This window comes from Brachyhypopomus gauderio, chromosome 2 (genome assembly GCF_052324685.1).
Source record: "Brachyhypopomus gauderio isolate BG-103 chromosome 2, BGAUD_0.2, whole genome shotgun sequence".
In the NCBI taxonomy this organism is placed as follows: Eukaryota; Metazoa; Chordata; class Actinopteri; order Gymnotiformes; family Hypopomidae; genus Brachyhypopomus; species Brachyhypopomus gauderio.
The window spans coordinates 8,645,291-8,660,987 of record NC_135212.1 but is presented as its reverse complement, the minus strand read 5'-3'; the positions used below and the strand labels follow the sequence as shown (position 1 = coordinate 8,660,987).

The 15,697-nt window shown below is 43.2% G+C and overlaps 1 protein-coding gene across 1 annotated transcript; it reads left to right on the top strand.

The window, feature by feature from the left end:
* Positions 1–28: 28 nt before the first annotated feature.
* nat10 (N-acetyltransferase 10) lies at positions 29–14,460 on the top strand. Its single transcript, XM_076985995.1, has 29 exons — positions 29–184; positions 400–525; positions 619–710; positions 814–985; positions 1,069–1,191; positions 1,278–1,339; positions 1,548–1,662; positions 1,743–1,850; positions 2,037–2,170; positions 2,287–2,380; positions 2,858–2,956; positions 3,105–3,241; positions 4,992–5,116; positions 5,923–6,073; positions 6,201–6,297; positions 6,376–6,492; positions 7,153–7,254; positions 7,343–7,417; positions 7,588–7,704; positions 7,911–8,044; positions 8,334–8,382; positions 8,540–8,636; positions 8,992–9,102; positions 9,183–9,355; positions 9,460–9,579; positions 10,285–10,383; positions 10,559–10,632; positions 11,060–11,140; positions 11,264–14,460. Exons 2-29 carry the CDS (start codon positions 412–414, stop codon positions 11,367–11,369), a joined length of 3,078 nt encoding a protein of 1,025 aa, XP_076842110.1. The 5' UTR covers positions 29–184; positions 400–411; the 3' UTR covers positions 11,370–14,460.
* The last annotated feature ends 1,237 nt before the right edge of the window (positions 14,461–15,697 follow it).

Below are 15,697 nucleotides of genomic sequence, written 5' to 3'. Positions count from 1 at the left end.
AAGACAGCTATACGCACGCGTCTGGGTCCTTCCTCTGCCTCGAGTCGCACAACCACAACGTGTCCTCGAGCGCTGTCGTACCACGTGAGCATATCAAGCATGTGCGGTGTGTTGGTGCAAGAGGCTTGTTTATTTTCTGAAAGTGTTTAGCTAAAGTGGTTCTTTATCCTTTTTAGTGTTTGAGGTATGATTTATCCGGATGTTTATCATTTACAATTTGTCGACCATTATATTAAAAATAAACTACTAGGGTGGGAGTTGTAGGAAACTTACTAGCTAACGTTATCTAAGTACCGAACCTAATGTTAAAGCATGGAGTCCCTTGTCACCCTAACTAACACTGTCCGGTCCATTTGTGTGGTACAAATGTCCTAAACAGTATTTCTCTATTTCTGTTAGCAATAGAAAGACATGGCAACGTATCGGAAGAAAATCGATAATCGGATTCGTGTCCAAATCGAAAATGGAGTCGTACAACAACATCGGACAATGTTCGTCATTGTTGGAGATCACGGCAGAGACCAGGTAAGATCCATAACTCACCTGGGTACTGGAGGCCGAACCGATTTGACAACCAGTCGATACTGTGTAAAGAACCCTTGTTCATTTGTATTCTAGGTTGTCATTCTTCATCACATGCTGTCCAAAGCTACGGTGCGAGCACGACCATCGGTTCTGTGGTGTTATAAGAAGAAACTTGACTTCAGCAGGTATGATTGCAGGTCTCGGGGAACTCCAGACAGTCCCAGTCCCAGCACTGGGATGGAAACATTGTTCTAATACTACTAATAATACTTTATAATAATTTTGCAGTAACCGTAAGAAGCGGATGCGGCAGCTGCAGAAAAAGATCAAAACAGGAACTCTGAATCTGAAGCAAGATGATCCATTTGAGCTGTTCATCGCCTCCACCAACATCCGCTACTGTTACTACAATGAAACTCACAAAATCTTGGGTAACACATTCGGCATGTGTGTCCTACAGGTTGGTCATGCTTATTGCCTTCTAGACACCCAGTCATTGTGGGCATTTGGTGCGACATCTTTCCTTTTCATACTGTGTTAAAGGACTTTGAGGCTGTAACTCCCAACCTCTTGGCCCGGACTGTTGAGACGGTGGAAGGCGGAGGCATTGTGGTGATTCTCCTCAGGACCATGAACTCACTGAAGCAGCTTTACACAATGACGATGGTAAATGGCACTCGCAACATTGATCAGGAAGTTTTTAAGTGTTTGCCTGCGTGTGCCTCATTGGGATTGCTCATTGTCTCCTGCAGGACGTCCATTCTCGCTACCGGACGGAGGCTCACCAGGATGTTGTAGGAAGGTTCAATGAAAGGTTGGTTGGATCTTATGAAGTAGATTTCATTTGCAGTTTATGGAGCTTAAATGTGACAGATTTTTAGGTATTGTTAGTATTTGCATGCCTGTATTGCATTTTAATCTAAATCATGTTAATAATAATAATATCTATCTACAGGCTCATCCTGCTATTGTCTTAATGTCATTCAACTGATGTCTTAATGTCAACCTTTTTATCTTTACAGATTTATCTTGTCTCTCTCCTCCTGTAAGGCCTGTGTTGTCATTGACGACCAGCTCAACATTCTGCCCATCTCTAAGCACATTGCAAACATCAAGCCTGTCCCACCTAGAGCACAGGTAGATCTGGGTGAAACCTGGTCAGTTCCAGGCCAATCACTACCACAGCAGTGCCTCATGACCTGTGCCTCTACCAACAGGAAGAAGGTCTGTCGCCACGGGAACAAGAACTAAAGGACCTGAAGGAATCCCTGCAGGACACACAGCCAGTGGGCGTTCTAGTGGATTGCTGCAAAACCATGGACCAGGTACACCCAGAGGCAGTGGATTATATATATATATATAATCATATTGTTATTACATATATCATATAGTTGTTAATCATAATAGTTAATAATAGTTGTTGAACTATTGTTGAATGAATGAAGTTGATGATAAAATAAAAAGGAATTTCATTAATTTGACGTGTCTGGGGGGGTATGTGTGGGGTCTAGGCCAAGGCTGTGCTCAAGTTCATTGAAGCCATTTCAGAAAAGACGTTGCGCAGCACGGTGGCTCTAACAGCAGCTCGGGGGCGGGGCAAGTCGGCAGCGCTGGGGCTGTCATTGGCTGCAGCCGTGGCCTTTGGGTGGGTGTGAGAGCACAGACAGACTCACCAAAAGAGACCATTCACACTTAACAGTTCCTCTATGGATCTGGTTACTTCTGTCTGTTTTAACACCTTTGTGTTCTGTTTGGCTGCAGCTATTCCAATATATTTGTCACGTCTCCTAGCCCAGACAACTTGCACACTCTGTTTGAGTTCATATTCAAAGGATTTGATGCCCTTCAGTATCAGGTAGGAATTGATCGTTTGTTCTTAATTCTTACTCCCTGAAGTTCAGACTCATCTGATGTTGTAACAGTTTTGCTCCCCAAGAATAACCTGAACTCCATGGTGATATGGGATTAGTCAGTTTAAATAATAACATGTTTTGTGCTGTCTCAAATTGCATGCTGGGATGGAAATCACGAGTCAGTACATTTCTGATTTTGATTTGAGATTTCCTGGTCTTTTTTGTGGTTGTTCATTGGGTGGGTTTTAAGGAATGGGAGCCCACAGTCCTGTAGATGGTACTGAAGATAAAAATGTCAAGGATGTCTTTAAGCTCTTATCCTCATTATGTAAACTACAGCACATACAGAGTACATACAGCACATCTCAATCATCTTTAGCATGAGAACTTTAACAACTCTTGTTCTCTTTGCCTGTGAAATATGATTGTATTGTTAACTGTTGTTAATTGATAAATTAATTAATTCATTTGTTTTCCAGGAACATCTGGATTATGAAATAATCCAATCATTGAATCCTGAGTTCAATAAGGCTGTGGTCAGAGTGAATATTTTCAAGGAGCATCGTCAGACCATTCAGGTACACTGGCTGCATTCTTGGCCAGTTGACGTTATTCACTTCTCCTGGCTAAAGTAGTGTAGAAGACGTGTGAGATTGATGATGGCTAGACAGTGTTCATCTGCTGTATTTGAGTTGAGCTGAGACTGATCTGAGCCATCATCTACAGTACATCCACCCTGCTGATTCTGTGAAGCTGGGCCAGGCAGAGCTGGTGGCCATAGACGAGGCCGCTGCTATCCCCCTTCCTTTGGTGAAGAAGCTGCTCGGCCCTTACCTGGTGTTCATGTCCTCCACCATCAACGGGTGAGTAGGACAACTGCCCCGGCCTGTACGTCTGCAGGGAGGTCACAGCGGTGGAGGTCGTCCTTTCGTGTTGGCTCGCAAAAGACACAGGTTGAAGGTTGGCCACTCCACCGATGAGACGTGCTATTGTTCAAATGCAAATACAGTGGGGAAAATAAGTAGTCAGTCACCAATTGTGCAAGTTCTCCCACTTAAAAAGATGAGAGAGGCCTGTAATTGACATCATAGGTAGACCTCAACTATGAGAGACAAAATGTGAAAAAAAATTGAGAAAATAATTTTGTCTGACTTTTAAATAATTTATTTGCAAATAATAGTGGAAAATAAGTATTTGATCACCTACAAACAAGCAAGATTTCTGGCTGTCACAGACCTGTAACTTCTTTTTTAAGAGGCTCCTCTTTCCCCCACTCATTACCTGTATTAATGGCACCTGTTTGAAGTCGTTAACAGTATAAAAGAAACCTGCCCACAACCTCAAACAGTCACACTCCAATCTCCACTATGGTGAAGACGAAAGAGCTGTCGGAGGACACCAGAAACCGAATTGTAGGCTGGGAAGACTGAATCTGCAATAGGCAAGCAGCTTGGTGTGAAGAAATCTACTGTGGGAGCAATAATCAGAAAATGGAAGACCTACAAGACCACTACTAATCTCCCTCGATCTGGGGCTCCACGCAAGATCTCAGCCCGTGGGGTCAAAATGATCACAAGAACGGTGAGGAAAAATCCCAGAACCACAAGGGGGGATCTAGTGAATGACCTGCAGAAAGCTGGGACCAACGTTACAAAGGCTACCATCAGCAACACACTACGACGCCAGGGACTCAGATCTTGCAGTGCCAGACGTGTCCCCCTGCTTAAGCCAGGCATGTCTGAAGTTTGCTAGAGAGCATTTGGATGTTCCAGAAGAGTATTGGGAGAATGTCATATGGTCAGATGAAACCAAAGTAGAACTATTTGGTAAAAACACAACTCGTCGTGTTTGGAGGACAGTGAATGCTGAGTTGCATCCAAAGAACACCATACCAACTGTCAAGCATGGGGGTGGCAACATCATGCTTTGGGGCTGTTTCTCTGCAAAGGGACCAGGACGACTGGTCCGTGTACATGAAAGAATGAATGGGGCCATGTATTGTGAGATTTTGGGTGCAAACCTCCTTCCATCAGCAAGGGCAATGAAGATGAAACGTGAGGAGATCTGCATGGAGGAATGGGCCAACATACCAGCAACAGTGTGTGCCAACCTTGTGAAGACTTACAGAAAACGTTTGACCTCTGTCATTGCCAACAGAGTATATACAACAAAGTATTGAGATGAACTTTTGTTATTGACCAAATATTTATTTTCCACCATTATTTGCAAATAAATTCTTTAAAAGTCAGACAAAATGATTTTCTCAATTTGTTTTTCACATTTTGTCTCTCATAGTTGAGGTCTACCTATGATGTCAATTACCGTCCTCTCTCATCTTTTTAAGTGGGAGAACTTGCACAATTGGTGACTGACTAAATACTTATTTTCCCCACTGTACAAGTTACGACGCTTTAATTCATGTCCTGACAATAAATGACGCTGCTAATGTTCTCGTAACATGCTCACAGATTTGAGGTTTACCGCACGTCCTGCTTCCCGAGAATTTACCGTTTGTTAATTTTGGCCTCCGTACGTAGCAGTTGGCATGGCGATGGTGCGAGCTGTCGTTGGTGTGGTGACTGAGGCAGCTGTTTGCCTGGGGGGTGTGTGCAGGTACGAGGGCACAGGCCGCTCCCTTTCTCTCAAGCTCATCCAGCAGCTCAGGCAGCAGAGTGCAGACAGTCAGCAGACGCTCTCCGCCCAGAACCGAACCACCAGCACCGCCAGACTGGCCACAGGTACCCCAGCATCACCATCACGGCACACCAGCAATATTTAAATATTTATGTATTATTTAGAATTCTAACATTATATTTATAATCTTATTATAATAATATATTATTATATTATAATATATTATATACTATAATTTATAATATATTTATATTATTGTTGTGTAAAAGTCTTAAAGTTCTTAAGCATCCATTAGATTTGTTGTCATTTTTGTATATATAATTATTAATTATAATTATTTCTGTCCATTTGTTAAGATACAAACAGAAAATTTGTACACAAAAAATATATATTTTCAGAACAAAATGGCTACTACAGGCAAAAGTATTCAGTGTGACCTCCCTTGGCACCAAGCACATTTCAACACTTTTGAGGAGACAGTCCTGAAGTTTTCTTGTACCGATCCATTGAGGTTCCATTCCATTTAGGTTTAAGAGAGCCATCACACCGAATACTCCCCACTGCACCCATGGACGTAATTTTGATTTCAAAAGTGGGGGGGACATGGATTCGTCGCTATTTAAATATTTGGTTTTAACCGTAAAAACTGGGGGGGACCAAAGCCGGCTTTTGAAAAATTGGGGGGGAAATGTCCCCCCCAGTCCCCCCCCAAAATTACGTCCGTGACTGCACCCTACGTTATATCAATACAGTCTTAATTGTAATGTTAGTAGAAAAACACATTTGTAAACCTTTACTGTGAAATAGCCCGCCACACATGTACTGAAAGGGGTCAAGCAGTCCCGGTAAGACCGCACAGTGAAGCCATGTCAGCTCTCTGGATCGCTAATCTGTAATCTACGTTCCACAGCCCGCACCCTCCACGAGGCGACTCTCCACGAGTCTATCCGCTACGCTCCAGGAGACGCCGTGGAGAAGTGGCTGAATGAGCTCCTGTGTCTGGATTGTCTGAGTGTGCCACGCATCATCTCGGGTTGCCCTCTTCCCGAAACCTGCGACCTGTATCCTCCAGACCCCTGCCGCTCACGGTCCGCGGTGTGGAGTGGCCCGGTTGGCCCCTGTAGCCGCACGCGTTCCTCCTTTCTTTAGTGTGAATGAGTTGTAGCTTTCCTTAGCTCCTTATTACAGGTACTACGTGAACAGAGACACGTTATTTTGCTACCACAAAGCCTCAGAGGCCTTTCTTCAGCGTCTCATGGCCCTCTATGTGGCGTCTCACTATAAGGTGAGTACACGCTGGACTCCCTTTAACCGTCCAACGTGCATTAGGAAACGTGTGCTGACTGGACGTTTGCCTCTGCAGAACTCCCCCAATGACCTGCAGATGCTCTCTGATGCTCCAGCTCACCACCTCTTCTGCCTGCTGCCCCCCGTTCCTCCCACACACAACGCTCTGCCTGAGGTCTTGGCGGTCGTGCAGGTAATGGCCTTCGCAGTTTTTGCTCTGAATTGATGCCTTCTGCGAAAATTCTAAATGTGATGGCTTTGAACAAAAAATATTTTGACCGTTGTGTTCCATTAACAATATTTACTCCCTCTGTCAAAGTACATGAATGAATTGCGATTTGATATTAAAAGTTTTCACTCTTTGAATTGGTGTTGCTGGCTAAAATTGCATGGTTCTTTATATGAACTGAATGACTCATACCAAGATCATGTTGCTACAGTTATTGAATAACATAAATCTGAAATTGCCTCTGTATTTGAGTGGGTCTCTTAAAAAAAAAGTCATTTTTCAAATGATACTTCTTCACATTATTAAAGATACTGATACCTAGTCAACCAGATGTTTCAGAGATTCTGTACAAAATCTGTTTTCAACATGGCCACCTTCAATAGATCGGGTGTGGGACCTGATCTATTGAGCATGGTTTGTTTGATGAATAAAAAGTGATTTGGTTTTTTATCTTGTGACCTGCACTTTCTAGAACAGATGTAAACATAATAAGTAATGACTTTTGTATATATTGTTACTTTTTGGTGGTAAAAATTTACTTTTTTTTTTTTTTGTTACAAGTTTCTTAATAGTGGATTAAGCCTACTGAACTAGTGGTTATTTAATCTCGTTCTTCTATTAAAGGTGTGTCTGGAGGGAGAGATTTCTCATCAGTCCATCCTAAATAGCTTATCCAGAGGAAGGAAAGCCTCCGGAGACCTCATTCCCTGGACAGTGTCGGAGCAGGTATCACCTCACCTTGATGCTCCACTGAGCATAATATCAAATCTTATTTTTTGGGGGGCCGTTTGTACAGTGTTGCTCCTGTTTTTAGTTTCAAGATCCCGATTTTGGTGGTCTCTCTGGGGGAAGGGTTGTCCGGATAGCTGTGAACCCGGACTATCAGGGGGTAAGCAGTGTCATCTTTACTTCTGCCGTGTTGCCTTTTTCAGCCAGTGCTGAACCGACATTAAGTAAAACTTGAAGTGGTGTTCTCGCCACTTTATTTGCCTGTTTTCCTGGTGTTCGGTCGGTAGTGGTGTGTTTGTACTTTAATCTGGAGGTTCCTGTGTTCCTCAGATGGGTTATGGGACACGTGCTCTGCAGCTCCTGCAGCGCTACTATGAGGGTCAGTTTCCTCTCTTGGACGAGGGGGAGCAGGCGAACACCAGGGCGATCAACTCCGTCAGCAGTGAGGTAACGAGTGCTGCATCCTTTATCTGCTTGGGAGGACTTTGGCTCCAGCGGTACTGATTAACTCTATTCTTGTCCACTTGTGGAACGAAAAAATGTCTCTCCATTTTTTTTTATAAAGGTGGAATTGAAGAGCCGGCAACAAAAAACCTTTAAACCCTGTTTCACTACACAATTAAGGTGGTTTGTTCATTCGTTTATGTGCGTAGGCCGTCAGTCTCCTGGAAGAGGTGGTGTCTCCCCGGACAGACCTGCCTCCCCTCCTGCTGAAGCTGAATGAGAGGACAGCTGAAAGGTTGGACTACCTGGGGGTGTCGTATGGTCTCACACCACAGCTGCTCAAGTGAGTACAAACCAAAGCAAACACACACACCACAGCTGCTCAAGTGAGTACAAACCACAGCGCGCACACACACACACACACACACCTACACCACAGCGCACACGCGTGCGCGCACACACACACACACACACACACACACACACACACACACACACACACACACACACACCACAGTTGCTCAGGTGAGTACAAACCCCTACAAACACACTCACACACACATGCATATTCTTGTGCTATAATGCTTGTTCCACTCCACCATCGTTTGCATATTGTATTCTCTCCCATCCAGGTTCTGGAAGAAGGCAGGCTTTGTTCCAGTTTATTTAAGACAAACTCCAGTAAGGACAACGAACACACCTACATCGACATAACGCCATTACTGTATTTCACTTTTCTGATCACGCAGCAAGACGAGAATGAAAACTAATCAGTGCAGTGTGTAGTCTGTGCGGTACTGCTTATGAGATTAACGTGAACTTGCATTGTGACCATCAGAATGACCTGACTGGGGAACACTCCTGCATCATGCTGAAAGAGCTGAACATGGAGGATTCTGCAGGACCAGGACAGTGGCTGCCTGCCTTCTGGAAGGGTGAGTCTGCTCATGTAACTGTAGAGACGCTCTACCGTCCCGTCATCATGGGATAGTCATGGTCTGGTGGTTAGGCCCTGAGGCCATGACTGAGGTGCCCCACCATAGTAATTATGTGTGTGTGTGTGTGTATGTATAATTGACAAATATGGTGCACATCTACAGCAGCATTATTATTATGATATTAGACTAGTCTAAAGGCAGATCCATGACATAATCCAGATCCAGTCATAGATATGTGCACCCCAAAAGCATGAAAGTTGTATTATATGAAATCTGACATGGATATTTAGAATTAGACTTTATGTTGGTAGTGTTGGTGAGAAGGTGAAAGATCTAATGATCTTTTCTGCAGACTTCCGTAGGAGGTTCCTCTCTCTGCTCTCCTACCAGTTCAGCAGCTTTAGCCCAACGTTGGCGCTGAACATCCTGCAGAACAGGGCCGTCAAGGACGACAGCCCAACACGTACGGGACCTTGTACCTCCCTCTGTTCATTTAAAGGTGTTTTGGCCCTTGAGGATAACTCTGATTCATTCTCCCCTCAGTGCTCTCCAGTTCAGACTTAGCTGCCCGGTTCACCCCATACGACCTGAAACGTTTGGAGATGTACTCCAGGAACATGGTGGACTACCACCTCATCATTGACATGGTCCCTGCCGTGGCCCAGATGTTCTTCCTCAAACAGCTGGGCTCCATCTCACTTTCTGTCGCTCAGTCTGTGAGTGTGTGCCTGTGTTTTTCTGCCTGTGTGTGTGTGTGTGTGTGTGCACGCGTTTCTGGACAGGCTTCTGAGGTTTGACTCATCCTTCCTGTTTGTTGTAGTATTTGCTTTTGGGACTTGGGCTGCAGCACAAATCTGTAGATGACCTGGAAAAGGAAATCGAGCTGCCCAGTTCTCAGCTCATGGGCCTGTTCAACCGGCTCGTCCGCAAGGTGGTACAGGTGAGATCAAAACCTACCAAAACAACAGGAGAAGGAGATCTGGTCCATGACATATTCCTGTTGAGATAAATGAAGTACTCTAGCTAGGCGCACTGTGGTGGCTAATAAACAAGAAACAGATTAACGCTTCAGGCTAGAGGAGAGATTTGGAAGCTGTATTTTGCCAATGCTATCCTCATGATATCCTACAAGAACAATTTTGTATGAATGTGCACACAATGACAAATCCAAGCATACTGCTATGCAAATGGTTAAGCAAATAGACTGTAAGCAGACTCAAGGTTTTTATTTTTTATCTTATCCAGAGCGACTTACAAAGTGCCATCTGCTCACAGAATTCATGATAGATAGTACCATAGATGGGTCAGAGTTCAATATACCTTTGAACCAGAGTACCAATAAACTACAGGAATCAGTGTCATTACTTAGTATTGCAAATGAACAAGGGCTCAATCTCAAACAACAGGAATTAAAACCTAGAAGTGCAAATAAAAATAAACATACAGTGTAAAGTACAAAGACAACAAGTGCTATCTGTGGTTAAGTTCTTGTTCCAGTTATAGGCTAATCATATTCCGTTTCAGTTTTGATTTTCAAGGTTGGATTAAGCAAAAGTGGATGAGAGTTTTGGTTGATGAGTGAATTTCTACATCTTGTTCTGACTTTCAGACTTAATGTGGTTCTTTCCTGTCCTATCTTCTACAGTTCTTCAACGGTCTCCAGGAGAAGGCCATCGAGGCAGACATGGCTGCTTTGAAAGACGTTACCATGGAACCAACAGCTCGGTCACTGCACGAAGATCTGGTATGGATCTCTTATGGAGCTTCAAAAACAACTCCGACATTTCAGAAAATAAATGATCTGGGAGAAAAATCTACTTCTCTACTGTTTGGAAACCTGAAATATTTATTGGTTTTAAGCCAGAGTAACTAAGTTGGTACTAATATTTTGACTATGAATCCTCTTTCTTTAATGTCAGGATGAGGCAGCCGAAGAATTCAAAGATAAACACAAGAAGGACATGGAGAAGATTAAGGACATGGATCTTTCCCAGTATGTGCTAAAGCGAGAGGACGCATACTGGGTTTTACCTTATTGTTCCTACAGGACGAGTCTAGCCAAGATTCTAGCCAAGATTTATCCATTCTATGAGCTTTTCACCTTCAGTAACCAGGGCCTTCTCAAAATTGCTTTAGCTCAGTCCTGTTCACATTTTCAGGCCAAACAGTAGAGAGAACAACATATAAGTGTTTAGGATTTATTTTAGGCTCCCAGAGCTGTTGTCCTACGACACAGACAGGTTATACAACTGCCAGATTTTCTTGTAGTAGTGGTGCTGACATAATCCCTCTCACAGTACAGTTGTTCTAGTCCCAAGTTATTCACCTGGCTTTCGCAAGAGCAATATGAGGCTGAAATGAAATGGCATAAGCAATGGCCACTGTTGAGTTGGGTTTGTTATAACCGTTACTCTGTACAGGTACATGATCCGAGGAAATGATGAGGAATGGGACCAGGTGCTGAAGAAGGGAGCTCACACGGCTATTGTGAGCATAAAGAGGTAAGCGAATGACCTCCGCACACACCCAGCGGGGTCATGGCAGGGCTGCGTATGGTAATAGAAGTGTTGGATCTGTCACAAGAACGTTTGTGTTTGTCTTTTTTTATGTATTGCACCTTTTAGTGACAAGAAAAGAAAATGGGAGGGTGTAAACAAGACTGAGCAACAGCAAGGCAAGAAGCTGAAGAAACATAAAGAGAAAAAGGGCAAATTTGGAAAGAAAGTATAACCTACTGTTTTAAAAAAAATGGCTTTGAACTTTTTTTTTTTTTTTTTACCTATACCTTTTTTTTTTTTTTTTTTAAGTTGCACCAAATTGTGTCATTCATATTAATGGCAATAATAAAACAAATAAAGCCACATAATTTGGTCTACCTGTCAAGTATGGATAAGACTGAAGAAAGTGCAGATGGAAGAAAATGAACCTGACAGAAGGAACTTTCCAGTGACTTTGTAAATGTTTTTTTCAACAATGTAATACACTCTTCAGAGAGTGATTAAACGTGTTTTAAGGTTCCTAAAGTTTAAATGCAATGTCCTTATAGAGCTTTTTATCAATCTTTTCCCCCCCATCAACTGAATGGGAAGTTAGAGGAAATTTGCGCTTTCAATGGTCACATCACATTGTATTTTGGATTAATATCTGATTATTCAGCATGTAAGGTAAAGCTAAGGTAAAGCTTTACTTATATAGCACTTATCTAGAGGTGAATCACAAAGTGCTTTACAAACATTACACAACATACAATGTAGTAGATAGAAAGCTACAATTATACTCTTAAATAGATAAAAGATAAAAATTTAAAATAACACACAATAAAATAAAATTATCAAATACACAAATACACACCGATTATAAATACACCCTGATCAACAACTATTAAATGCCAGAGAGTAAAAATGTGTTTTTAAACATTTTTTAAAAACCTGAATTGACTCAGAGAGTCTAATATCTGCGGGGAGATTGTTCAATAGTTTTGGGGCATACACTGCAAATGCCTGGTCCCCCTTTGTTGCCAGATTTGTACACGAGACTGATAAGAGTCCCTGATTTGAGGACCTCAAAGTTCTCTCACTAGTAAGAGGACATAGTAACTCTGAGATATAGGCTGGGGCCTCCTTATGGACAGCCTGATATGCAAGCAATAAATTTTTTAAATTGATTCTATAGCTTATTGGTAGCCAGTGAAGAGAAGCCAGTGATGTGTTCATTGCGTTTCGTCCTAGTGAGAAGACGGGCAGCTGCATTTTGAACCAGTTGGAGACGGGCTACCTCTCTCTGACTTAGACACGTAAATAGCGCATTGCAATAGTCCAACCGGGTGGCAATAAAGGCATGGATGATTTTCTCAACTTCTGGGTATGGCAAAATATTTCTAACTTTACTAATATTTCTCAGCTGAAAAAAGCAAGTTTGTAGGAGCTTCTTTATGTGCACTGAGAAATTAAGTTGAGAGTCAAAAGTCACCCCAAGATTTTTCATAAAGGATTTAGCCTTTAAATCAGCATAATTAAGATCTGATTGTATCTTTGTACGCATTTCCTCAGTGCCCACAATAAGGACCTCCGTCTTTTCATCATTTAATTTAAGAAAGTTTTGGGACATCCAATTTTTAATGGCTGCCAGGCAGTTTGTAAGATGTGACACACTTCCAGCGTCCTTCCGTTTGACAGATAGATAAATCTGAGTGTCATCAGCGTAAAAGTGGAAGGAAACATTAAAACTTTGGATAAGGTCCCCTAACGGTAGCATATATAAAGAGAATAAAAGCGGAGCTAAAATAGACCCCTGAGACACGCCACTGCTGAGAGACGCAGGGACAGACCACTTGTCACCAACAGACACCACAAATGACCTGTTAGATAGGTAAGAATTAAACCATTTTAGAGCTGTCCCAGAAATTCCGGCCCATAAATGTAATCTTTCCAATAAGACACCATGATCGATGGTATCGAAGGCAGCACTGATGTTCAGAAGGATTAAAATTTATGTAATGTAATTGATGTAATGTAACCCATGTAATGGGTTGTTCCACACCAGACGGCCCTGACCAATGTGGTGCCCTTAGGCGAGATTTTGGTTGGTGCCCCCTGCATCATCAATCATCGCGTTGATTGTATCAGTATTAAAGAAACACATAAAAAGCAAATGAATTATAAATATTACCATATAACAAGAAATAAATATAATGGTATTGCACAAAAAATAGTATTTTACATAAAGTAGTGCAGAGAACAACTTTTAAATATTTTTTATAATAAATTTTAAAAATAAAGAACAACTACCACCGGAGTAAATCAGTGCAATTTGCCTGCTGCAACATTGTTATTTTTTCAAAAGTGCAATGAACAGAGGAGCATATGTGTTTTAATATATATCTTGAATTGCTGAGATAAGCTAATACTAGCACCTACTAGGATTAGGCAGTGTGATGACAGTATTGTAAAATTGTGGCAGTACTGTATATTAACCACGTGACGCAACATGCCAAATCTGCACTTTGAAAAATGGTGCATTTAAAACATTTTGCGCGTTCATTAAAAAGATCTGTGGGAGGGGTCAGCAGTTGGAGCTCACTGATTGGTTGTGGAGTGGCGGTGTTCACTAATATAGAGGGGAAAAGCCACAATGGCGAAGAGTGTTAGTTGTGAGTCAGTCGAACTGGTTATATGCAAACCTATATGAGTCAGTGTGTAAGATCTGCGCCACCAAAGATGGAAACACATCAACATGCATTCTCATTAAAACTAAGCACCCTTCAATTACCAGTGTTGTATAAAGTATTAGAGACCCATACTTTAGTAAAAGTACAAGTACTCTATCAAAAAACTGACTTGAGTAGAAGTTGAAGTGTTTTTTAAAAACTTTACTTAAGTAGAAGTACAGAAGTATTCAGCATTTTTGTACTTAACCTATTGCAAGTAGTTTATTCAAAAAATGTATTACTCAAGTACTGAAAGTAAAAAGTACAAGTATTGTGTTTTGAAATAATTAAAGAAAGCCGTCAAAGTTTGATTATCAATTGTTTTTATATATCTCTTACAAATCAAAGATGTCAAAGACCACAAATACAAGTGTTCTGTATAGGGGTGATCTGCAATAGTCGCTGATTCGACTATAGTCGACTATACCCCCTAGTCGACTATGAACGTCATAGTCGAATGTACCATTCTAACTGCAAGGGGGTGCCCAAGGATGCTGCTAAGCATTAGTTGTTATATTTTCAACTGTTATATGAAATGTCTTTGTTTTCGTTATATACAGCCTTTTGTCAAATAAAATCATCATAATTTCTGTTAATAAATATTTTTAAATGATGTGTGCGCATTAACAATAGGCATCTTCCTTACTACACATTAATAAATCACACCCTGCAGTTGTACAATCCAAATGAGCGGAGTTGAACACGCTACAGGATAGTCAGCATCTACAGAGATTATAATGGCTACTTGTGACGCTGGGTGCGAGGCGAAGGACGAGACACAGATCCTTGCTTTAGCAAACGTCACGTTTATTGACTACAACTATTGCGCAATACAGCGCACGTAAAACATGGAACACTCACACTGAAACGTGTAGACTTTAGACAATGACGAGCACAAGACACTGCGCGAACGCACATTAAATAGACAGACCACATCAACCCCACGTGATGACGAGACGAGCCACAGGTGAGACGGATAATGACAAGACGCACCCGCACCCACAGAGAGACACTGACGCAGACGAATAGACGCAGACAATGTTAACACACGCCCCAAAGGAAGGATTCGGGGACCGTAGCATGACAGACGCCCCCACCAAGGGCACTACCCGTCCCGGGGTGCCAACAGGACCGAGTGCCCCGAACCCACGTCGATGGGCGGATCCGAAGCACCCAGTCCTGCGTCTGGGAGATGACCGCCCTCGGTGGAGAGTCCGCCACCAACAGCTTAGAACACCCTCCCTGGGAAGACCGGGGAAAACACGTTAGACACGTTTAACTGGACGGACACAAACACACAAACAGGAAGACTTACACACAGAGGAACAAACGGGAAAAAGGGGTTCGGTACACATACGGGCAGACTCACGAACACTGGGACAGACACACACGAAACAGGCGCCAGACTACGCGCCAGGAGTAGAGCGATAAGGGGAGAGAGATCGGGAGCTGCAGGTGCTGCAGCGAACGGTCCTCCTCCAGGCTTTGCTGCGCCGGGTGCAGCGCGGCGGGCGGACGCGCCGGGTGCAGCGCGGCGGGCGTTCTCTCCCCCCAGCTGGCCGTATGGTACGCCCGTCTCGCTCCGCGACCGTCCTCTGGAGTCGACTGTGGGCTCTTCCACCTCCATCTCGGTCGCCTCGCTGTCCCGGCTCCAACTCATGGGCTGCTCCGGGCTGCCACCCCGGGAGCAGTCCATCCTCTCTCCTCCGGAGCGATCTGAGGACGGGGTCCACCTCCCCTTCACAGTCCCAGCAGAACACTCAGAGGGGGGCGGACTGCCCTCGTCCTCTGAGTAGAGTTCGCTGTCCGTGCACTCCGAGACGCCTGAGTGCACGGACGGAGGACGATCTTC